General features: G+C 35.1%; 1 protein-coding gene across 2 annotated transcripts in view; it reads right to left on the reverse strand.

The window, feature by feature from the left end:
- Positions 1–25592, reverse strand: part of TUSC3 (tumor suppressor candidate 3) — a 104409-nt gene that overhangs the window by 9676 nt on the left and 69141 nt on the right. For both annotated transcript variants that reach the window (XM_088524675.1, XM_088524674.1), the window contains exon 7: positions 14025–14088. In XM_088524675.1, coding sequence (XP_088380801.1) covers positions 14025–14088 — 64 coding nt within the window. The remainder of the gene's footprint in view (positions 1–14024; positions 14089–25592) is intronic.

Genomic DNA, 25592 nt, shown 5'->3' on the forward strand with positions numbered 1-25592 from the left:
CACTTTCAGTGTTTTACTGTCTAATTTTAAGTGTTACAAGTGTGAGCAAGTACATAATGATAAAATTATCAAATGCAGCAACATCTTAAACCATTCACTTAATTGCTTATTTGAAACTATGAATAAAAAGCAAGGAGGTTACTACTGTGCTTAGCACCTGTTCTGAACAGGAGGCATGTGTGAATGCCACACTGAAGCAGAAGTGCATCACGGGAGCTCACAATTTCAAAAAACATCAACTTGGACAATACATATTTTGACAGTTTTTTTTACTATATGCATAGCATGCTCCAATATTCTTTGCTTAATCAAGTAAATCTGCATTTCAAAAGACAGGCTAATCCATCTCACATCCATCTACCTTTTTTTTTAATCTCCATGTCTGCAGACACCTCTGTGTTCTGCAGATACTGTTATTCCTTAGGAAATGATACACTATTTTTAATTGTGTCAGCATCTTATTTCTGTCTTGGTTTATGTTTCAAGAAACAGAATCAGACAACAAGGTGATAAACTTGAACCTTAGACATGACTTCTTCAAAAGTTCACATTAGACCCGGTCCTGCAGGTAATGGAATTGTGTAATGTGGACTTGAACACTGATTTAAAAGGCATCAGAGCTCAGCAAAGATTGGTACTTTGCAAATTAGCTAGTATCTTTAAATGCAGAGTTTACAGACTAGATTTTCATTTATTTAGAGAATTCTGTAAAATACATACTCTAATAAAAAAGTTCCTATTAAACCGAAGCATGCAATATGAAAACCATAATAAAAATATTCCAGAACCTGAACTTGACAAAATATTCATTAACCAGACTATAGGTCAATCAGATCAATTTAGTTTTAGGTTAATCAGGTCAATTTAGTTTTTGAATTACATAAATAAAAAGGAATCCATGAGACAATGTCAATTGAAAAGGCAAAAATTATTTTCTAAAAATTTTCTTGTTAAAATTCATTCAGGAGGATATGTACGGAGCATAAGGGAAAGGAAATCTCCTGTGATACTTATAAGCTTCTATGTAGGAAGAAGAAATGAAATAATGTCAAAAAAAGAACAAATTATTTCTCCACTTTCAGAAGTTAAAAAAGCATAAAAGTGAATGAATGGAGAAAGCTGGAACAGGAAGGGCTGAAAAAAAAACAAGCCATAGCAAAAATCAGACTTCATATATATTTTTATCCTACTAAGAAACTGCCTCATGTAGCATTGTCTAAAATAATTTTATTTTCCCAGATCTCTCATTTAGGTTTAGAGCAGTATTATATAAGTCTTAGCTTAACTGAATCTGGGGAAAAAAAAAAATTGAGGGCAACTTATCAGAACCTTTTAGGTAAGTGTTAGTCTCTTCAAAGGTTTTAAACTGCTTCATAAGTAGAATTTATTTGCTTGATTATTACATGCAATACTGCACTTAATAGTTGCACTTAAAGTAGTTCTTTGCCATTTCCCTTACCTGCTTGCTTCTGAGGAAAAGAAAAAAAATCCAAAAAACCCAACAACACTAAAAAGACTTTTGGCAGATGACGATTTTCTAACAGAGTTCCTATTTCCTTATCTGATTGTATTTTTAATCTAATGTCCTTATCCTCAGGAAGAACAGTTTCACAAAAGGAATTGTCTCTTTGCAATGGAGAATTTTGGAGCATCTCTATAACCAACTGAACTGGGCTGATTTTTTTCTCTGTTTGGAGTGTCACATTATTACTGCTACAGCTTCACTCACATTGTCACTATTTTTGCTTCAACTCTTGCTTTCTATCTCTCATCATCATTGATGAGCTTTTATCCTCACTTGGTTAATTCTTAGCTTCAGTGACAGTGGTTTCATAGCTTTACACAGTAACGCTCAGCATTTACTTTACAATGTTGAAATAAATACTCAGTATCACTGACTTGTGATTTCAATGCAATCATAAGCTGTTTACCATAGAATATTTAACTGAAGTCTTTTTTTTTGTTGTTTCGTGTTTGTAATTTTATACATGTTAATATTCTACAAAGAACAGTGATTGTCCTATCCCTGAAAATAACCTTTTACAAGATCATATTCCCCTTGCAGCACAGAATTTAAAATTTTGGCAACTGGTTAATTGGCCAGTTTTCTATCCAGAAAAAAAAGTCATCAAAAGATTTATTTTCTAATTTATCACCCTCACTGTGCATTATGAAACTGTTTTGAAAAGATGAGAAGAATGTGTCACTCAGATAAAGCATGGTAGTAAATATTTCAAATTCAGAGGTTCATATTTCCTGACAAATGTATTCCTGTCAATAATTTGTGCGTGTGTGTTTGTGTAAACCCAGTAGCATTTCTTTTAATTTTTAATTTGGAATGATTTTATTTGTACACATTAAACTTCTGCTGCCCCTTTTACCAGCTGGCAAATGTTTTTCATAAAAAATGATAACACATTATTTAGCTAGGGCTTTTGAAAAGGTTCTGAATGCTTTGATATAAGAGGAAGAACAGTTTTAAAGCAGGATAAAAAACAAGCTCATCATTAAAATTTACAGGATGAAAAGATCAGCAGCAACTAAACATAACATTTAGCCCTGCAAAAACAAGACCCCTGATTGGCATTATTTAAAAAAAAAAAAAAAAAAAAAAAAAAAAAGAAACTTGACAGGATCAATACATTCCAGAGTGATAGAAAAAATGAAAAAAAAATGCTAGTAAATTTTGGGTACTTCTTTTAATTGCCATACTTTAATAGAAAATGTAAGTGCTATCAATTTCATTGAAAATATCCAAAAGGGAGAAAATCTGATAGGTCATTAGTTTGCTAATGTGATATATTATTTAGAACTTTCCTTGAGAAAATTGGTACTAACTAGTAGTGAGTAGGGAATAAAGAGAGGTGAGAAATAAGTTGATTGACACTTGGTTACTTTTGTGAAAAAAGTTTTGTGGGCTCATTCATATTCCACTGGATGACTGCCAAGAGTACAAAATCCTGCATTAGCATTATTCATATCAAGAAATTTTACCTTTGAGTTGCATACCACTTCATAACACATGAAATAGAAAAGCAAGTGAACAAAATACACTCTGCTTACATCTGTGCTCAATTTTATTGTTAACTAAAATGCAGACAGGGTATCACTCAAAATTGAAAGAGTGTTGCCAGCAGGTCAAGGGAGGTGATCCTTCTCCTCTACTCAGCTCTGGTGAGGCTACACCTGGAGCACTGGGTGCAGTTCTGGGCTTCCCCAGGACAAGAAGGACATGGAGCTTCTAGAGAGGGTCCAGCAGAGAGCCATGAAGATGATTAAGGGACTGGAGCACTTGTTGTATGAGGAAAGACTAAGCGAGCTGGGCCTGTTTAGTCTGGAGAAGAGAAGGCTGAGAGGAGACTTGATCAACATGTTCGAGTACCTGAGGGGTGATTGTAGGGAGGATGGGACCAGGCTCTTCTTTGTGGTGGCTGGTGACAGGATGAGGGGTAACGGGTACAAGCTGAAACACAGGCAGTTCCACCTCCATGTGAGGAAGAACTTCTTTCCTGTGAGGGTGACAGAGCCCTGGCACAGGCTGCCCAGAGAGGCTGTGGAGTCTCCTTCTCGGGAGATCTTCCAAACCCGCTTGGATGCCGCCCTGTGCCACATGCTCTGGGTGTCCCTGCTGGAGCAGGGGGGTTGGACTGGATAATCTCTGGAGGTCCCTTCCAACCTCAACCATTCTGTGATTTTGTATGATTCTGTGAAAACTTCTGTCTCCTTTTTAATCATGCAACAAAGAAAAGCATATATTTTTTGGGAAGGATTACTTTGAAAACAGGATGATAAAACAAGCAAAGCGGTATTTTTTTTTTTTTTTTTTGGCTGGAGGTAATGATTAAGACATAAGAAATCCTTTGCTGGCCCTTTCATGAGGTATACTAAAACCTATGGAGAGAGATGTCTTAACTTTTTCATGTTAAAACTGAAATGTCTAAAATACTTTTTGTAATTTCAGAAAAGCTGACCCCATTCCTTTTTTTTTTTTTTTAACTGAACCATTCAGGGTGAATTTAAACAGACTTAGTCAATTATTTTAAAAAATTATGGACATAGGATGAATTCTAGTGGTTCTATTTAGCAAATATTCTTCAGCTATATATCTATAGCTCCTGTACTTCCCCTGGCTGGAGAATCTGATCTCTTGTGATAGGATGAAGAAAGTAATCAAGACAAAAAGTGTGATCCTGAAATGAATCCGTTCTCAGGGTTTCTTACAAAGCATTGTTGCTTCAGTTCATGAAACAATGAGCAATGATTCTAATATTCCACTTATGCTATCCAGTGTGCAATCAATTCTGAATTGGACCATAACTGCAATCTAATGATGGACCATGATGATTCAACAGTCCTTGAGGCCTGAGCAAAACAGACATCTTTAACCAATCTATGTATATCTCATCTCCCTGAAGAGGGACATGTCCTCATTCGTAAGATGAAAACATGAACAAGAGTTTGAAAGTAATTTATCTAAATGTTAGGATGTACTTAATTTAAACTTAAATTGTACATAGATAATCAAGATGTACTTTAATATTTTTAGCTGATTTATTTCTAGTTGTACTGATGTTCATTTTAACAACCCACTACATCCTTTTTTTCACCTCAAACCTTCTGCCTTCAGCTGTGACAATAACTATTTCAAGAAGTTTAGAAATTATTGCATGAGATTTGGCATATTCTGAATATATTTCTGACCTAGGACTAGAGAAAAGATGAATCTTCCTGAAATCCTGATGCTGCATCTGAGTAGAGGTATCCTGAGGATGTAACTTAAAAATAAACTTGCAATAAATTACTCAGTCATACTTTTTAATTTTCATCAGAGAACCAATAAAATTCTTGAACAAGTTACAAAGAACCTATAAAGCATCAATAATGTCATTGAGTGATTTTATTAAAAGAACAATCTGAACTTGTGTGATTTCCAGACACCATGGTCATTTTGTCTGATTTCTTATTAGTAATTAATACTCTGAGATTTCTAATAGGATGTGGCGGGTGCAGCAAAAATGTTCAAGAAGATTCAGCTTCTGCTATACAAAGACCCCACTTTAAAACAATGCAGCTGTCTATGCTATGCTCTGAGCTACGCATTTTCTATGCTATGCTCCTATTTTCCTTCAAAAGCAGAAACTCCACCAGCTCAGGAACTCCACAATAATTTTTACTCATCGTTCTTCTTTCATGCTCCTAGGCTCAGCTCCAAAACTGCTTTTACTTAATAACCTTAAGTTCAGAATTGTTGTGGCATGAACTGAAGATTTTATCTCTGAAATGTCCCCTCCCACTTCGCAAGCAACTCGGTAGCTTTCATCCTTCTCATCAAAAGTATCCTTCTGCACTGCAAGAGGTAGAAGGTCAGAGGTTAAAGATGGCTGGGGAACAGACACTTTTTTCAAGGAATGCTGTACTTTGCCTCTGCCAACTGCTCTACCAGTCAAGGTGTGATAGAAAATCCAGAAATTGAGTTGAAAGGAAAGCAGTGCAGAGTGAGTATAACACGCTCTGTAGGGCATCTATCCCTCAGAAGAGTCTTAGAACTTTATTTTTTCTAATTCCCTGCATTCTTGTAGCCTGTGTGAACAGCCACAAGGCTGTAACCATTTACAGCTCTGCTCCGCAGCTGAGCCAGTTTCAGCTCTATGGGTAGCCAGAAGTAGCACAATATTGAATTCCTTGTAATGTATCTAACACTTCTGTATTACTGAAAATACGATATATATCTTTTCATACCTTCCATTTGTCCATTTGTCTAAAATATTAGAGCTCTCTTCATTAGAACTCTCTCAAGGCATTTTGAGAGCTTTCTACTCTCCCCAGCTGTTCAACAAAACATAACAAATGTCTGAACTTGGGAATTACATGTATTTGACTATCCACTGACATATCTCAGTTCTGCCCAGAAAACTTTGTCTAAATGGGATCTGAGTATTTTCACTCACTCGAACGATTCAGCAGGAATGGCAGCAGCAAAAGCCTGTGCATGTCCACAGTGCCTGCGCAGAAACATGAAACTATCCTGCACCAGATCTAACGTGCCTGGACTGCATAGCTGGTTGGTACACACTGTGGCAACTTCCAACACATCCTTTCTTGATTTTTTTGACTAATTTCAGCTTCATTCTAGGAGGCTTTCACAAATTGGTAATGCATAGATAAACTGATGGACATGTGCTCTTGTGATGTTCTGAGTCATCTGAGAATAAAAAAAAGGTTATATAAAAGCTCTAGGATCAATAGAAATATTCTGAAATGTGTTTTCATTGGACTGCATCAAGTTTTTGCTAGATAACTTATCAAATGTTTATTTCTCCATTCGGGGGTTTTCAGCCTCAATTAAATCCTAATTATTCATTGTGAAAGTATACACATCTCCAAAAGAGACAGCTGCATAACAGTCCTTTAATTTATTTAACATTAAAATATTACCAGCAGTTTTTTCTTATTAGCTTCATTTCTTAACTTTCAAACACAGGTAACTGTATTTAGACTCTTCGCCAGTATTTATGATTTGGTTTCATTTTCTCCCGTGCATCTAACACTTACTTTACCCTCTTCCAAACTCCCACCTTGTTTTATTTCCAAGGACTTATTTATTTCAAACTTCATACTATTTAGTATGCTGTCTCATCTCTTTGTTAGTACACAGTTGATCTTTTCACATGTATACAACCTCTCTTTTGCTCTAAGACCTACAGATCTTTTTAAGAATATTACACATGCTTTTTTCTATATTACAAGTCATTATCAATATGACTGTAGGCTGTTATTGCACTTTCCCTCATTGTTGAAGACCTGTGGAAGACTTTAATCCACGGATTTTTTTGTCAGCTGAATGCACTTCATAATGATTCAAGTTAGTAAGAACCTTAGGTGGATGGCTAAAAAGGTAATGTTTCTGTATCTTTTAGCCACTGAAACAAATATATCTCTTAAATATTAAAATAATCGTTAAAATTATAAAGTTACTTATATAAAAAACTTAAAATATTTATCCTTGAAAAATACCATGCTATTCTCTTCAGCCCACTGCCAGTGAATGCATCTTGATCTGTGACTACCGGCCAGATATTTGAAAAGGAAGAAAAAAAAAAAAAAAAAACAGGGCATAGCAGCTGGCAAATAAATTGCTCCACAGGGGTTTGTACTTCCAGTATAAAAAATGTGAAGAGCTAGAAAATGAAAGAGGTGGAACACCACTGAACTACAGAGTTAATGTATTCATGTAGAGGTCACACACCATATCTGAAAGGCAATTCACTAAATACTATTTATTTAGCATTCTATTAGCTGGTGAAGTAGAATTATATTGTATGCTGTATGCATATAGTATGTTGAAATGATTAATGTCCACTTGAAAAACTGAAGTTCCTTTGTATTTCACTTATACCTAACAAGCTTTAGAATCTTTCCTAAAAGGACAAGTCATGAATTATTTTGCAATCAAAGAAAGAGAACAAAGAGGCAATGTAATAGAAAATCAACTACAAAGCTCCATTTTTCAAACCAGGATCCCCTTGTGCTTTATTACAATTTGGGAGGAGTCTGGGAGCCTTCAAAAGAGTCAGAAGAGCCTATGAGATATTTAAAATATATTGTATTGGTGGGTAACATAGGTAGAGTGTAAAATACGCATTAATTTGTGTTTTGTCACTTTTTACATGGATTTCCATAATTAAGAAATATGTCTAAAAATTGTGTGCCTTTGCACACAACTCTTCTTACACTGTGTTCTTTGTTATCCTTCAGATCAAACATTAAAAGTTCACTATGATAATCTCATTGCTTTCATTCTCATCTTATTTCATAAATTCTGAGGGGCACAATTTGATCCAGTGTGCATATCTGAGATAATCTCTTGTTACAGAGAACTGAGGACTGTGTTGAGTCATGATGTCTCAAAGTTTCAAGTTTCTGCCCTCAGTGATTATATTTGCACTAACCTTACTGACACAAAGAATAACATCTTCCATTTTAGTTTTTTTTTCTTTTGATTAAAGTTCCTTATACCAATGAAGCACTTAAGACATTTACTTTAAATTCACTCTGTAGAATAGGAGATGTCTTCCATAATAGCTATAATTTTAATCCTATATAAAAGATTTCCCTTTTTCTTTGTAACTGATCAGATTTCTTTTTCCTTTTCAATCAATGTCTCATACCCACCTACACAGCTGTTACATTAATTCTGCTTTGGGAATTCAAATTAACAAATTGAAGAGACATTTCCATTTTTACTTTGGTGCATATGTTCTTTCAACATCACGCTTAAGTAAGTTTAATAGCAATAACAAAAAAGATTGTCAGGTTAATAGCAACTGCTAATTCCTGTAATAATTCCTTTAAATTTATCACTTGTTGTACAAGCACATAATTTGCCTAGGAACAGAAATCCTTTTGCTAATGAAAATATTTACTGCAACTTTTAAACTACGTACACATTATAAGGATTTACTATTACTGCAAAACAAAAGAAGCAGGACACATGCCATTCCATTCCATTTTCAAGGGGATGACGCAAACTGGATAAAAATGGAAATATTCATTAGACATATTGGTTAGCGATCTATCAAAAGGGCAAATGAAAGAAATCAAGGTTTACTTCCACACAGCTTCTCCGACCTCATCATTGCTTATCTTTTTCTCTATAGCTCCCCATCCAAAGTCATAATTACAGCTCAGTGCTGAATATTCCAATGGTTATTTGGCTTGCAATAGCCAAATATATACTTCTATTTTTAGTTATATTTAATTACAACAATAACACCGATTGTGCAGTTTATTTTGTATTGTTCCCCTTAGGAAAAGACAGCTCTTTTCCCACAAATTTATCTCCCCTCTGCTTCTGTGTCTTAATAGCCCTATCCCTCATTAACTCTTATACCAATATTTCGATATTCTTTTCTTTGGCTGATTTTACTTTAGCTCTTCATGAACGTCAAAATAACTTTTTTTTTTTTTTAAATACCTGATCATTTCCACTAACTCTTATTACCTATGGCCCTATTTCTGCCAAGAAAGGGGAGGAAGAACAGACAATAACTGCCTGGAACAGCATGAGCAGAGAGTCATATTTTTCAGCTCTGAAAGGAGAAAAGTAAGATAAATCTACACACTGAATTCCATAAAGCCAGACTTGCAAGGAAAAAGGCAAAAAAAATGTTTAAGCACATTTCCCATAACTAAGGAACTAAAATCTCTCAATAAAGTTACTGCATGTGAATAGTAGGCTAGAAAAAACAACTTAAAGGAATAATTTTTGCATGCCACGAAGTTAACACTGTGAAAAGTCATTGCTATGGAATGTGGTGAGTACCAAGACTAATTAAAAAAAAAAAAGATTAAAAAGAAATGTGAGTGCATTCATCACTGGTTGAGTGCTACAACGTTCTGTAGCGTCTGGTTCCAAAATCTCTAAATCACTGATTATGTGTTTTTTTTTTCTTATAGTTCTTCCCTATCTATCCGCTTAACAGTCACTGTTGGAGACTGAACATGTCTCGATACATCCCTGATTTGATCCCGTGTATCTGCACACATGTGCATAGATGTAAATTTTGATGTGAACAACAGAAGATGCTGAACCATACTGCTAAATCATATGTTCAGATATATTCTGTTCTCCTTTTCACAGGGTTCCATTAAATATCTACCCAAGAAATACATTGTCTTAAAAGGATTACTTATATTAACAAAGCTAGTTGCCTATGTACCCTTTAGAAGCAAATATTTTTCATTACAGGCTGTACAATGTCTAGTATGTTGGTAACTTTATGTTTCTGCTTTTTTTTCTGCATTTACCTAAAAAAGGCTGTATAAACTTATTCTATGCACTTCTTTAAAATAATTTTTCTGCAGCATGTCATATTTATTCTACTTGGAGTATATTTCAGTTTTTGCAATGATCTATTGATCATTTTTTTATTTCTCAGGAAAGTTACAATATTGCTATAATTCTGCCTAAACCCAGAAATTATTACATGTGTAAATTATACACAGTTGCTTGAAGCAGTGATCATTCATCTAATCTAGGGATAAATACCTTTATATTACATAAGGCTTCATTCTCAATTGCACATGATAACAAGTTTCTGTTGCTCCTGGGAAGGAAACCAAAGTTTGTCAGTTTCAAAGAAAAATGGAAACAGATGTTTAAAAATATGACTATATCATTACACAAGATTAAATGCAACTTCACATTAAAGTTATATCTAACTTCTATTCAGCATTAATTTTCTTCTGCAAGTAATTCATTTAGTGATAATTTATTAAACCATCACTCCCTCCACTTTCCCCCAGAAAAGAAAAAAATGTTCCTACTTGCTAATCTATGGAAAAAGAATGATCTGTAAAGCAACATGAATAAAAGTAAAACTTGACTTATTTTCCCTAGGCAATAAAAAAACCTGAAGTATACTGGATCTCATTATTCCATTCCATAATATCCCCTCTCTGCCACATTCTTCTCAGCCTCGCAGCATTGTAGTGCCATTGGCTACAACAAAATTGACCATCACTCTAATGGGCTGGAAAGGAGAATCAGATCCATGTTCTGGAGAAACTCAACAGCTTGAAATGAAAGGATGAGCAGGAGGAGAATAGCTCAAAACCTCAATGCAGAATGTTCTACAACTATTTCATGCCAAACCAGCTAATTGTGGGATAGTCAATCTGGCCATAGTTTTTATCTGTGTATGAAAGCATTGATTCTGCAGGCAAAAATTCAAATGGTAGTCAAAACCTTATGACAGACAAGGCCCTTACACACAGCAGCAAGGCTACTGCCACGACTTGCAGCTCTCGTGGTTCAGATAGGATGCTAGGAATAGCTTCTTCACTTACGTAATTGTCCAGGGAGGTTATGCAATCTCCAGCCTTGGAGACGAAAGCCAGAGAAGACCTAATTCAGTGTTAGTGATAACCCTGCAGCGCGAGCCGCCGGCTCGTTGTGTTCGCTTAGGACCTGACAGAACAGCTCCCTTCTGAGGGCCACCCGACTGGCGGGCCAGGTACCAGCGAGCACGTCCAGCAAAGCTTAGCAACCCGGGATCAGCCTGAACAACTGCATACTTTGAACTGCATTCCTAGTAATGAGAAAAAAAATGCATTGGGATGCCAAGACAACTCTATAAATTTGGGTCTGTTATGGTTTAGACATATGAGATCTCTCTGTGGCCAGGGTAGATCTAAACTGTCCTGAATAGGTCCTGGAACAAGTACAACCATAGCTATGCCATGTTCTGCTGGGGTTTGACTGGAGTCATCTCTGCTCACAGCCAGCTCACAGGTCAGCTCATGCCTTGGGAGGTTACCTGAAAGTTGAATAAATCATCTATGGACAACAGAGACTTGACTCAGTTCTATGAGTGAATCTGACTCAATGGTAAATAAACATTTTAACTTACAGTATCTAATCTGCAGAGTTTACACTTTAATTAGACGAGATAGATAAATGATGGGAGAGAACACAATTATCACCAATTCATAGATGGATTAGCCTGGATACAGAGCGATCAAGTTACTTTAAAAAGATGAAACAGGCATTCTGCGGGAGAAATTAAAAGATTAAGTCATACTGACAAATTCTTAGCCTAGACATAAAACCACACGACCATTTTTCCTCAAACAATGCAGTCTAGAATCGACGTGTAAGTGAAATGGATGAATTATTTAGAAAACCTCACTCCACAATGTAAAAAAAAATAGCATAATTGAGTAATCTACCTCTTACAAAATAAACTATTTCTCTCTCTTCTTAAAAGAAAATCTTTTTCTCTTCTTAAAAAAGGCATTTTTTTTTCCTTCATTATTCTACAATATGAAGTTCAACAAGACCTATGTCAAAGTAGGACAATTCTATTTTTCCAAGTCCTAAAAAGAATCTTTACTGCAGATGTATGATAGCGGAAAGCGAAGCAAGCTAATGTCTACATTCTTCTTCTGAGGGACTTAGTGGGAATTTTTAGTGTGCTCAGAAAGAAAGCATTTAAAATCTAACACACTGATCTGCTGCTAAACACAATGTCAGTATTTTGGCTGTTAGATAATATATCATAGAAGCAAAATTAATTAAAAAATAATCTTGACAAACACACACAGCATTTTTTTTTTTTTACGAATTGTTTTACTGATATAGTGTTATGTGCACTGTATTATCACAATGACTTTACTTCCATCATGTTACTCTTAAGAGGTAGTAACAATTCGTTAAGACTAAGACTTGATATTTTTTCATTTTCTAAAAATACTGGGCATGCACCTAGGATGTACAAAGTAATACTGTGTAGGTGTTACTGAGTTTAATTTGGCTTTTGAATGTAACTGAAACAGAATGTCTCATACATTCTTAAGTGCTTCCTACTAATGTCCTCCTCCTTTTGTACCTGGAGACTTGGAAAAAATAGCAGATCATTATATGGAAATCATGTAGCAGGGTAGGTAGCATCAATATTTAAACTAGCAAGAATATAGAAAATACTTAAACTGTGGCGCATGGAATGGAAATTTATATTTTCTTTTTGCATAAAAGGTATTCAAATTCATTTTACAGAGAAATACAACATTCTTTCAACACCTAGTAGGAAGTGACAATCCTGTCCTGGTTCTTACTACTACTACTAAGTGAAAAGAAGCAACCAAATGGAGCATTTTATCTATAGCACTGCAATGCTTTCCTTCAAAAGGCAGCGAGTCTCTCAAACTTTAAGGGATAAAGTGAGTACGCTACTGTTTATCAATCTGGCATAGTTTCTAATAATTTCTGCATTTTATATCTACGTTTTCTGAATTGAAATACAATAAAGAAGCAATGAAGCAGTTAGTAATTACTCCCAGCATTAAAAGGATAAAGTAGTATTAATTCTTTCAGGCATAACTGTTAAAATCTGTCAAGACCTCATGTCACTTGTGAAATTTGTGGCCGAAACCTCAGCTCAATAGCACTGGGCCATGAAATGAAACCTTAGAGAATTATTTTTGCAAGCGACAATAAATAGTCAAACACTGGGAGTATTCTTTAGGCAGCGACGCTAACAGAGTTAACCAGCTTCCCACTTTAAAGATCCTTCCTGCCAACAAGAAGATACCACATTCATTAATGGACAGTGCACTTGCTCTGAAAAATATGGTCTGAAAATATTGAAATTAAATTTGCTATCTGCTAAGAAAATGAGGTTTAATCAGTAGCAAGTTGATGCCATATAGCTGGCTGGAGTAAGCAAAACGATACAAAAGATCAGCATCTGTCACGGTGTGCATGTAAATGTCACAGAGACAGGCAGCTGCAAAGACAGGGGAAGGGCAGGATCTCAGTCAATGTGTCTTCAGGGAAAGAACAAGGCAGTAGCTATCATCACCAAACATCGAGATTCGGCTCTTTCTTCAAAGCTTGGGAAAAGTTTTTTTTTTTTTTTTTTTTTTTTTTCTCCTCTCTATTCTCCTCAGAGAAAAGTAACTGTGATAAATGATTGCATACAGTTTTCACGTCTGAATATATTTGAGTATATTTACAGATTGTTAAGACTTTCTCAAAAATGACTTCTCTAGTAAGAGTCTTTCTGCCAAAAAACTAGATATCAGAACAGGACTAGGTTATTATTGTAATCTGTTTAGTTGAAAAAACATGGAAAACACAGAGACTACTAGAGGACAAATCATCTTCATATATAATTGGTAAAGTCCAGCATAGAAAACAGTTAAAAGAAATAATTTCTAGCTTATCATTTTTAACTTAAGAGTGAAAAAGAGGAAAAAAAATACTTTCTGCTACTGAGAAGGTAACAGTGAAAGGAAAACCTTTCAGAGTAGTAACCAGGCATCATCATAACAAGAAGATAAGATAGTGCATATTACCAAAAAGCTGTGCCAGTTTTCCTTGGCAATAAATAGCAACAACACTGAATATTTATTTAATCATATAGTAAGTCAAAAGGCAATACCTGCTCAAAACTTCAATGATGTCCACTGTCACAGCAAGCTTCAGCTTGCCTTTTTTCACTCAATATTTTTTTGAAGGATACTCAGTAGAAGAATAATGTGTGACTCCGCAACAAACTGAGCCTGACTGCTTCCGTGGATGTAACTCTGTAAAATAAAATAAAATAAAAATCTCTTAGAACAAAAAAAAAGGCACCACCAGACATGTATGGATCAAAATAAAAACAGTTTCGCACAAAAACACAGATAACAGTAACAGCTACAGATGAGCAGCACAGTTTATGTACATGTATTTAGTAAAAAGGAATGTTAAAAGCAGAGCTTATTTAGGTAAAGTATGTATGTATATATATATACAGAATGTATGTAGTATTTCATATACATTTACATTACATTGGACTCATTTTCACACTACTGCTGATGTGGAGTAATAATAGGCCTTTGTTTGCTAGGAGATGATTTTTTGAGAAGGGAGGGAATGAAATCAAGGATGCGTCATTTTCACAGAAGTTAAAGTTGAACCTCAGAATATGTCTTTAAAAAGTCGGTCGACTTCTGTGTTATGCAAAATGAGAGAAGTTTCCTCATACACAGCCTATTCCACCCTTCTTCCCTAAGAAGTTACAGGTATGTTCACAAAAAAAAAATCCTAACTCATAAATAAGATGTCTGGTTTATACGGAGTTGCAAAGAATGCAATGCAAATACCAAATGCCAACCTAAAGAAGTCAATGCTTTTTTCCTAAAAATAATTGTTAATAGGCTCATTTAACAAATTCATTGTTAAGAACATATAACACATTATTCAGAGATTGTTAAATGTATTCTTTAACTAGATATTTTATCAAATAAAGAAAGCAAAAATTTGAAGGACTGCAAATATGTACAAAAAAGGGAAATTTTCTCTCCTCCGCTACTGCATTAATTAAATGAAGAATTGTCATAGCATTTTTTTTCAAAGTAGTGTGTGTATACCTGTCTCTGTGTATAGGCATTTTCTTCACATTCTGATGTATAGATACAATTTTCATCCTACTAAAATACACATAAAAATGCTTGCTCCAAATAAGGGAAAGAAAGGGAAACTTTGTCTTTGTTTTGGTTTTAGCATTGTTTGTTTATTTTAACCCATACATTTTACTTCTATTAATTTTATTCTCAATAGTTCTGCCTAAATCTCACCCCTATCAAGAACTGGAACAATCTGGATTTGAAATATTACCTACATACAAAAGCATACAAAAGAAGTCTTGATTCACACGGGTTAAATGTTGGTTGATGTACTGTCAAAATACATGTAGTTCATAAGATATGACAACATAGCAAGATATGATAATATAGTAGGTAACCATTCATTGAATGCTTACCTACTGTTTTCAAAATTCAATTACATTATATTCAAATAACCAATTCAAAGCTAAATCAGGCAAGAACTTCATGTATCTAAATGATTCAATTTCTCAAATAAACCATCTTTTTTTTTTTCTTTAACATGATAAAAATCACAAATCTCTAAGATAATCTCATTTCAATAGTATACGACAAAAATCGAGTCTGTATTTCTTGACTACTTCTCAAGGGTCCTTATAAATCTTACCGAGGCAAAATAGAGTAATTTAATGAAGGAAATAGAAATATTTCACATTAGGGCAAGTTAATGATGAAGTTAAAATGCTACTTGATTGATTCTTTATCACCATCCTTTGCTGTGCCAAGTGGCATAAGGGACCTCTCTGCATTACTCCTGGTATATAAAACTGTCACTAGAAGAACACATCTCTACCGGCAATCCAAACACTCTCTTTATAACATTAACCCAGCTGACCTGATCTTGACCTTTGTATGCAAGTATGAGATAAATTAAGGCTGTTTACCCTGTCATTTTTCACAGCATGGTGACTAAACAATAGCCCAAAAAAGGTCCTCTCCAGTAGACTCCTGACTTAGTTGTGACCACATCACAGGAACAGTGACCTTGTGTCATAACTCATGCAGCTAAAACAATGCTGATCATTCCTTGTAAAAGCAATTTGACATTTCCTGTTTTAGCCTCAATTATACACTTTATTAAAATTTTTCTCTGTACTTGGTAGCAATTTAAACCATTATAACACCATATATTACAGAGAATCTTACAGAGGATCCGAAAGTGTTTGTATATATACAAACATGTGCGTGCACACACACACAGAACATACACAGCAAACCTTCCCTTCCTCATGACAGTTTACTGTTGAAGCTGTCTAGCTTTCTTCCCAGAAGGCAGGTGGATTCTCATCCCGCCCCCCACCCCGTTCCTAGCCAAAAAAGTAGTTTTTATACTACTACTTCTGAAGATACAATTCTATCCCTACTTGGGAGGAATCACATTTTAGGCACTAATCTCAATCACCCAGCATAGTAACTGTTAAAAAACATCACTCGAGCTATTTTATTTGGCTTCTTGTTTCAACTGAGAATATCAAGAAATTATAGAATATTTAGTTCATGAGATTGGACAGTTTCAGTTGTATTTAGCTGACAAACCAGGACTTTAATGCTCTTTTTAAAAATGCCAATCTGTATGCTCTCAACTCTGAAAAATTTAAGCATGACTCTTCATTAATTATTCACACTTGACAAATTGACTGAAAAAAAGTCTTGATCTAAGGCTGATGAGAGCTCTCTACAGGATAGCACACTTCCAAGCAATACACATATGGAGTATTTACAATGCAAAACAGTATAATACTCAAGACCTAGTTGAAATGCCAATAAGAATAGACTAAAAGCTATACAAACTAATTTAATTTCCTGTGTTTTTATTTCTAAACATAACCAAGTCTACCCGAGAAGAATGATTTTGGTATGTTCATTTTTCACTTGTTTTAGTTTCTTTGTTCCATTATTACAAAACTGTTTACACAGATCATTCCTAAAATTTATCTAGCAGTAAACCTGACTTTGGGTGACGATAACACTTCTCAAATAGCTTTCCAAGACATTATTCCCAGAATATTCAAAGCATGCCAGAGCATATCTCCGCAGAAATTGCAGGTCAGCAGTGAAGTCGTCAAAAAATAGCAGACAAGAAGCAAGCAGAGCAAAAGTTTTTAGAATTAATTCACATAAAAATGAAGGCAAATAACTCTCCTTGAAGACAGAACATGAGCTCTGTGGCAACTGCTCTTGTGTCTTACCCTGCAGGCATGTATCATCATCATCATCAGGCCACGCAAGAAACACACATTTTATTGGAAAGGATATATACTTATGCATATGAGCCCAGATACAGCAGATTTATGTACTACAATGCATGGCCACCTTGGGCTCATATTTGCCTGTAATAAAGCAGATTTAAAGACAGCATTTTCTAAAGGAATTTTGACAAATTGACTTCCAACAGTTCTCAGCTAATTTTCTCCACACTTTTTTGTGGTTCCATAGCAGCTTTTAATCAGGTGAAGTTCTTGAATTTATATCCAGATAATTGAAATAAAGGATCCAGTCACATATATTTTCAGTCAGATGTCCTTATTTCACAATTCTTCTGTAATAAGGAAACTGAACTGCCAACATGTAAAGCATATATTCTTGTGAAATTTTATTTGAGGCTATAAACTATTAAATGACTGAGAAGTAGGGTTTCTGGCTTGATTATCTTCTCTGCTTCTTGACTCTAAAACCATTTAACATCTGGAACCTCTGTGAAGTGCATCTGGCCATAAATGCTCTATGCGAGTGCTTTAAATAAATACACGGATAAATCCGGTACGGCTATTTCATTCCAGAATCATCAAGAGAGAGGACCATACAAGATGCAAAGCCAAAGCCCAACAGAACAGATGCAGCCATGTTTCAAGCAGAAGAGCTCTGCAGACATGGAATTACCACAAGTGGTGCAAAGGCAAACGCTACCCTGGCACAGCAAATAGTGGAGCAGAAACGCTAGGGAGTGACATTTCGAACAATCGCTCCCTTTCCAGCTTTAATGTTCTACTACCTTGGGCCTGACTGCACAGAAGCCATTTGAATTGCTAACCAAAATAATCATCTCCCCACACCAGGCTGGTTTGTTTGGCAGTAACAAACAATTGTTCAACGCATGCAAATGTCTACACAGCATTGTTAAATATTTATCTACTATTCCTGAACTCATTAAATATTTAGTGCTATTGAACTGCAGATGGCACATATAAATAATCCTTGCTATGACAGTCAAGGATAACTAGTAATATATTTAAATTTCCCTACATATTGCGTCTGGATATGATTTCCATTCAAGAGTGATAGTTGTCATGGTTTGGAAAAACACTGCAGTCTCTGCATTAAATGCAGTCTCTGCTCTTGACTTCCTTTCTATTATGCAATGTAAAGCAACATAGTAATCAGAAATAAAGTCTTGTGAGTTGTATTTTAATGCTTAAAACAACAGGCAGTCCACAACTTTTGATTAGCCCACATCAAAATTGAAAAATGATCATGTATTTCAGGTGCCCCGATACTCCTTCCCTAAATAAACACTACAATGTTTATTTTTGTAAGGGTACATGCATGAAAAATGCCAGGATGGAAAAATTAATTAAAGTGAGTTTGATTTCATAATAACACACCACAAATAGTTATTTCATGAATAATTATTACTATGGATAAATGACAAATAACCTATCCTACCTTTACAAGACATAACTTGTGTCTAAATACATATTTTGGACCAAAAGTATGTTTCAAAAGCAAGCTACTGGAATAGCCAAGATGTGCACTTTTCACTTCACACCATGCTTTTCTAAATATAGGTATCTATTCTACTTAGCTCATAGCTTGACATTTACTTGAAAATTAAATTGAAATACTTAAAAATAAAACTTGAAATACTTGGAAATCCTTTGACTTGAAGTGAACTATTTTTTTCAAGTTAATTCACTTATGACATAAAGTGTTTTTTTTCTTTTTTTTTTTTCTTTTTTTTTTTAAGAACTGAACATACAAAATACTTTTTTCTCCCCCTCCCACAGCATACACTATTTTTTTGAATTAGATGCCTCTGGTCTACACCTACAGAGCTTAAAGTTCTGTCACATTAATTACATTTACTGGGTGATCTTCCCACAATTTATTAAAAACAAGGTTTGTGAATTTTATTCAAATAAATCTATATTCTTTATTCTTTAATTACTCACTCCCTTGTGCATCAACTTCTAATACACTGCATTGTAATAGTAATGTTAGCCATAAATTCACATGGCATTTTTCTTGCTTTTCTCCTCATTATTGCCTTACCTTTTTAAATTCCTAAGAAATACATAAACCCAAAAGTAACTGCAAATTTTCCTCCTCAAATATTTCAGTATGGTTTTGCAGATTTGAGGAATAAACTTCTTTTCATCCAAAAACTGAATCTCCACATTCTCCAATTTCCAATCTCCAATTCATCTCCAATTCAACTGGAAATCTCCAATTTCATTCTCCACATCATTTCAGATTATCTCATGGTTTACCAAGTTGTTTTGCTCATTAGGTTTCCCCGAAAGAAAGACATTTTTTTTTTCTCAAATGTCATGTTAATCCTGTTCTAATACACTCTAACAAGGAAAGAAAGACACAGAAAAAAAAGGGGACTTTTTTTTCTTTTCTCTTAATCTAGGAGGGAAAAAAAAACAAACACAGTATTTTTCTTCATATCAGATTTTGTATATATTAAATTGACATCCAAGACTTGCATGATTTTCAACAGTTCTTAAATATCTAAAAATCAAAGTTTCTAAAATATTCTCTCAGAGTACCACTTACAACGTGTTATCACTGTAAGTGTAAATGCAAAGAAAGATGAAGCATATTACTGGAGTATAGAGTATATATATATATACACACTGGAGTATAGAGTATATACACTAGAGTATTTTTTTACTGTGTGTTTCTGTGATTATATATTTTATACATATATGTATATATATATATATAATGCTCCAGACCTTTTTTTTTTTTTTTCGTATGAGCTATAGCACTTCAACATCAACAGAATCTTCCGAAGGCTCAAAGAACCCTAGCCCGCAGCCTCCCTTTACTACAGCAGTTCACTTTAATACTTTGTTTTCTAAATAACTGTATAGTTTCACTTGGATCATGCTCACCATATATGCTTGTTTTATTATTAGACAGTAGAATTGTTCCTACTATCAAGTCAGTTCAAACATGCAGATCCAAATTTTTACTTGCTTTAGAATCCAACAAGAGACTAGGAAATTAGACTAATAATATGCAGTTATCAGCCTCATCAGGTCTTTGAAAATCTGAAAATAGAATCTAAGTATATTTCATTATATTCTGAAGAAATATACGTTATTGCAACATGCTAGGGAGAGCATATCTACAGTAACCTACCTTCGTTGTAGCCACCTGCCCTCGAAAGCCCTCATCATGGTCACTGAAGTGAAAAACCTGAGATGACGCTGTCTTGGGACTAAATCATCTACACATAGTTTATGAATACAATGTACCAAAATTATTTTATACCCCTTTTTCGGTCAGGGGAAGAATGGTGGGTAATATGTTTAACCAATACTGAAATCACAGCTAAATACAGGAAGCAGTATCTTAAGAATTAGAGACATACCTAGTCTCTAATAGTCTTGCCTCTTGTTCATTTGCTGAACAACTCATGAACCTTTGACTAATCACATATTAATTTCAGAAAGTTAGGAAAACGTCCAAGTATTTAATAAGGTGATTTGTTTTATTATAGATATTCGGTTATCAAAAGGAAAATGATGCTCAACTGCTGCAAAAATTAATGTAGTATTAAACATGAAATAAATCTAAACTCACTAACTGCCAACAGAAATCCTGAGTCATTTAATTTATATTTCTGGCAAAACAAAGACCATATATGACTCTAATGTGAAGACAGCTATTTAAACCGGTATCTTTTTCAGTAGCCCTCATTTTATTTAATTTCAGAAGAGGAACATTTTAGTTTAGCTCTAGCCTAGAGAAATAAGCAGGTATGTGCAATGTTAACAAAATTACCATTGTAGACATGGAAAGAACAACAGAGTTGCTTTTTTGGGGGGTTGAATATGATTTACTCTGATGAAAATTGGATTTATTGTGTTGCTATCAAGCAAACTCTAGGAAATGCCTCCCCTCTCCCCAAAATCCAATGCAGCTCAGTTGCAGATCAACAAGAGTGGCACCAACAACTGCGAGAAACATGCCAACAATTGATCTCATACCTAAAGAAAAGAGGTAACTCTAATAATTTCCACTGTGCAAGAGCTGCTGAATCATTACTGCATATTATTGCTTGGAGCTGAGATGCACACAGAATAGTGAGGAATAAACAGAGCAACTCCTCCAGGGAGTGATTACCTACTCCTGACTGATTTTGCTCAGCTGGTGCTCAAGCCCTGCACTGCAAAATACAGTGGGATATCTAGAAAATCAGCATTGGATCCTGCAAATTGGACTCTGGGCATGAAAACATTCTCAACATCCTCTGTATACAAGTTACCATAGGTGTGGAGATTTGCACTTGCTAAACACGACTACAGAACGTTAACAGCTATACTGGATGGGAGATTTTAACAGCTGCTGTTAAAAGGCTGAGGTGGAGTTTTTACTCCACTTCAGAACTGTATAAGGTTCATTTTAAAAAGAAAAGTGTATCCGATATATAGGCATGACAGAACCTTATGCAGAATCCTTGGTATATTTGTTAAATGAATGCAAGCGACACCTTCCACGCCTGAGTGCAGCCTGTGCCCGCGCTGCCCCACTCCAAGCCACAGCACCGAGGGCACAGGCCGCCTGCATGGGGCTGGCTGGCCACAGCCGCCCGCGCTGGCCGGCTTCCACAGGGTCCCTCCGGCACGAAGCAGCAGGATACGACCTCCGTTCCCAGCCCTAATGCAAAGGTGGAGGGATGCTGCCTGGCCTCACAGGCTAGCGCATTGGAAGGGACAGTTTATTTCATCTAAAACTGTATGCAAATCTACTGCTCTGACTGCCCCTAGGCAGCTTTCACGGGTATACAGCATCATTTTTCATACGTGGGGATCTAGAAATGCTATCAAAGGAATTAGTTAGTAGAGGTGATCCCACAAAAGCAGAAACTGTGAACATTGCTCGGCTATACAGAGGTTTAGACATAGGCTGCTGCAAAGAATTTATGTCAATGGCAAAATTCTCCCATACTTATTAACTATTGAATAGTAACAAAAAAAGAAAATAGAGCAAACCTTTAATGAATCATTGCTTTGTAGGCTAAATTTAGAACAAATAGAAACTGGGCTCTCATGAGGAATAAAATGTTGCTGCTACTCTTATAACACTTAATTCTTGAGTTACTTGAATGATTGGTATGCAACGCACCTCTTCCTGAATGGCCATTAACATACAGGGTACCCAGGCGAGACTTTAAGAGCAATGAAGTTAAGACTTCCAGCGTCTCTGAAATAGCATTCTGGTGGCTTTGTGAGATTTACCTGACACTGCTCTGCCTAGCTGCCTAAGGAAATTAAACTTTTGCAATTGTGATGCTCATCCACCCTTAGCAAACTTTGAACCAACTTAAAAAACAGGGCAAAAGATCTCCGAGATACCAGAGTTTCCTACACATTTCGTTACAGCCACACAAAGATAAGTCATAAATCAGTAATTCTAAAGACAGACAGACTGCAGTTGAAGTTCAGTCATTTCTGCTCTTTTTCGACTACTGACTGGTCATTTGGCACATGGAAGACAAACTGTGACATTTCTTCCCATGAGGAAACAAAAAATGGCGTAGTCAGAAAACATACGCAAAGACAAGCAACCTGTTAGCTTATTAACTCCTTTCGTAATATAACTAGCTGAGGGAAATCAATTAGTTTCCTCCCTTGGACAGAATAATTTTAAGGTGTGAACTTATTCCTACTTCTAGTGCTTTAAATCTCTACACTCTATCGTTTCTAACCACTCATCTGCTGTTCTTTTACGATACCCTCAGTCCTCTCAACATCATCTCCTCTATACTCGCACAGTTTATCGTCAGACTATGCCATTAGGTTTAGGAGTACATGCCCACATCCATAACGAGGTTGTGGAGAAGGCTGGCATCCAGAGACCTGAGACAACGGTGAACTGCACAGTCCTGCCTGACCCTAGTTTTATTATCTACACAGCTGTACTATCTACACAAGGGAAACATTTATTTGACTAGCAGACCATTAGCTGACAAATAATTCTATCACTTTTTTGGTGCTATGTTTGAGTCAAACTTGGTGACTCCAAAATCTAAGACAACAATAGTACTTCTGGGTTAATTCACATTGTAAAATCTATTCCTGATATTGTGCTCATCAGGTCTTAAAGCATGAAACTAGCTTCGTTTCGGATGAGGTAATCCTCGGGGACTGGACAAAGTAAGAATTTTACCCTCGCCACAGCCAGAAGGTCTCAGCAACTACAGGACACCGTATTTATTGTAGAGTTAGTGAATATATTTTTAGTAAATGCCTTTAGAAAACATCGGAAATGCTGGCTGCTCTACGGAGAACAACTTAACTTAATCCACTTCACTAGAACACTGTACTGGTCTATGACTGCTATTGATTACAGTGAGCTTCCTTCCTACTTGAGTTCTGAAAAAACTATTAAGTAAAATTTCTGCAAAGAACACTTTCACACACAGGACAAAAATGTCAATGATAGTAATTTTTTATTTTCTAATTTCCTTTAGCTCTTTCTTTTCTTCAGCTAGCCTTGTAAATTGCTTAAAAATAATCTGATGATGCTGAGCTGTTTTCCATTATTTTAAATCTCAAATATTCTGCCTTCCAGCTGTCAATGAATATTCTCCTTTAACTTTATATTATTAGATTGCCTCATCCTTAAATTTAATAGCAATACTTATTAATTTTCACCATATAGTGCCTTAGTCTGGAGAAGTGACTAATGCAGCTGAACTACAGTTGCAAAAGATGAAAATATCTCATAAAAGAATGGGTAAAATGAAATATTTTGTGGTGTTTTTGCCAAACAGCACTCCCACAAAAAACTGCAACATACTACTACTGAGAGTTATTTCCTTAAATCTAAAATATCCCTGTGTATTTCCATTGGTCTCACATAAAGCATACTATTGATTCTGATTTCTGTTTCTTGTAATAATCAAGGCTAAATATTCACATAGACACTATCATATCCCTGTATTTCCTGTGTGATAGCTAGATACATGTCAGAGAGGAAAATCATGGTAATCATTTTTTCTACCAACTGAAATACTCATTGTACATCTACTTTTAAAACCTTAACATCTGTTCTAACACTACTTTTAAAAGAGCTAAGCAAACACAATATGGATTAACCGATTCACAATAAAAAGACCTACTTCAGTAGGACTAGGGGAGATCTTTGCTTCCCATTTAAGTTACACTTTTAAGTAAACACTTGACTATTCTTCAGAGGAAGAGTGACAGCTAATTCACCCAACAGGAACACAAGTGATTGGAGCTGCAAACACCATTAAAAGGAACATTTTCTTTTGACTCTTCAGATTTCAGGAATTTTTGATAACCAAAAAAGCAACGTTTTTTTTTGTGAAAAAAAAAAAAAGTTTCAAAAACTCAAAAGGTTTGTCATCAGAGTTTTATAACTGTTGCATGCATGTGTACCCTGCGATTTTATTGTTATTTGAGAGTAAACAAGCACTAAAATACTTAAAAAATAATATTCTTTACTACAAACAATTTTATGTATCTAATTATTCAAGTACCTAATGTATCAAAATTTAAGTCATTTAATAGGAGAGGGTATATTTTCCAATACTGTAAGAGTTTTATTATTCTGTTCAGATGCAGATGTATCTCTCTTTCTGATGTTGTTGTAATAAGATGCTATTTCAGTGACCTAGGGCTTTGAACACTGATGCTCAAAGTTTATTACATCATATTGCTCTGCAGCCCTACATGTTAACATTATTCTTGGGATACGGAGAACATCCCTAATGAAACTTCTAAGAAAATAGAATTCAGGCTGACATACATTATTTGAGGAAAAGTAATTTACATTCTTTTTTAAATTCTTATTTTTCTAAAACCTATATTTCATATTTAATAGTTTGTCTCCCCATGACTTTACAAGTTACTTTAGCAGCCTCTGTTACAACAGAATATTCAAATTCTGATCTACATTAGAATTTTCTCACTGAAACACAGGGAGATGTTTGCATCTTCTTCTCAGTACAACCTTACTCGTTCGTCTTTGCTGATTAATGATTAATTTACAATTTTCAAAATTACAGAAAGGGAGATTAAGGGACAGGCCTATTATATGACTGAACAAAAGTATTAAAAAAGTAGCTTAGTTCATATTTTCAATAGCAAAAGGGTCAAGGCAAATTCTTGTTAGGTTTTGCTGTAGTGTGTTTTAATCTTTGCATCAATATTCTAGAATAAGCCTATGCCTTTCAAAACTGAACAGCTGAGTTATTAAAAAAATCTGCTCTGCATTGCCCAGAGCAATTTTTTGCACAGGATATTAAATCCAGTTAGCATATTTGAGGAAGTAATGCTGACATGACACAGAAACTGAGAAAAACGAATCCTTTTTCCAGGACAAATTGAGAACAATGGAATAACTCCCAAGTTTTGGTTATAAAATTTGAAACTAGACATACTTGACAAACAGGAATG

Source organism: Tinamus guttatus, unplaced genomic scaffold (genome assembly GCF_059628265.1).
Source record: "Tinamus guttatus ecotype Peru unplaced genomic scaffold, ASM5962826v1 Tinamus_guttatus_pri_ptg000213l, whole genome shotgun sequence".
Classification (NCBI taxonomy): domain Eukaryota; kingdom Metazoa; phylum Chordata; class Aves; order Tinamiformes; family Tinamidae; genus Tinamus; species Tinamus guttatus.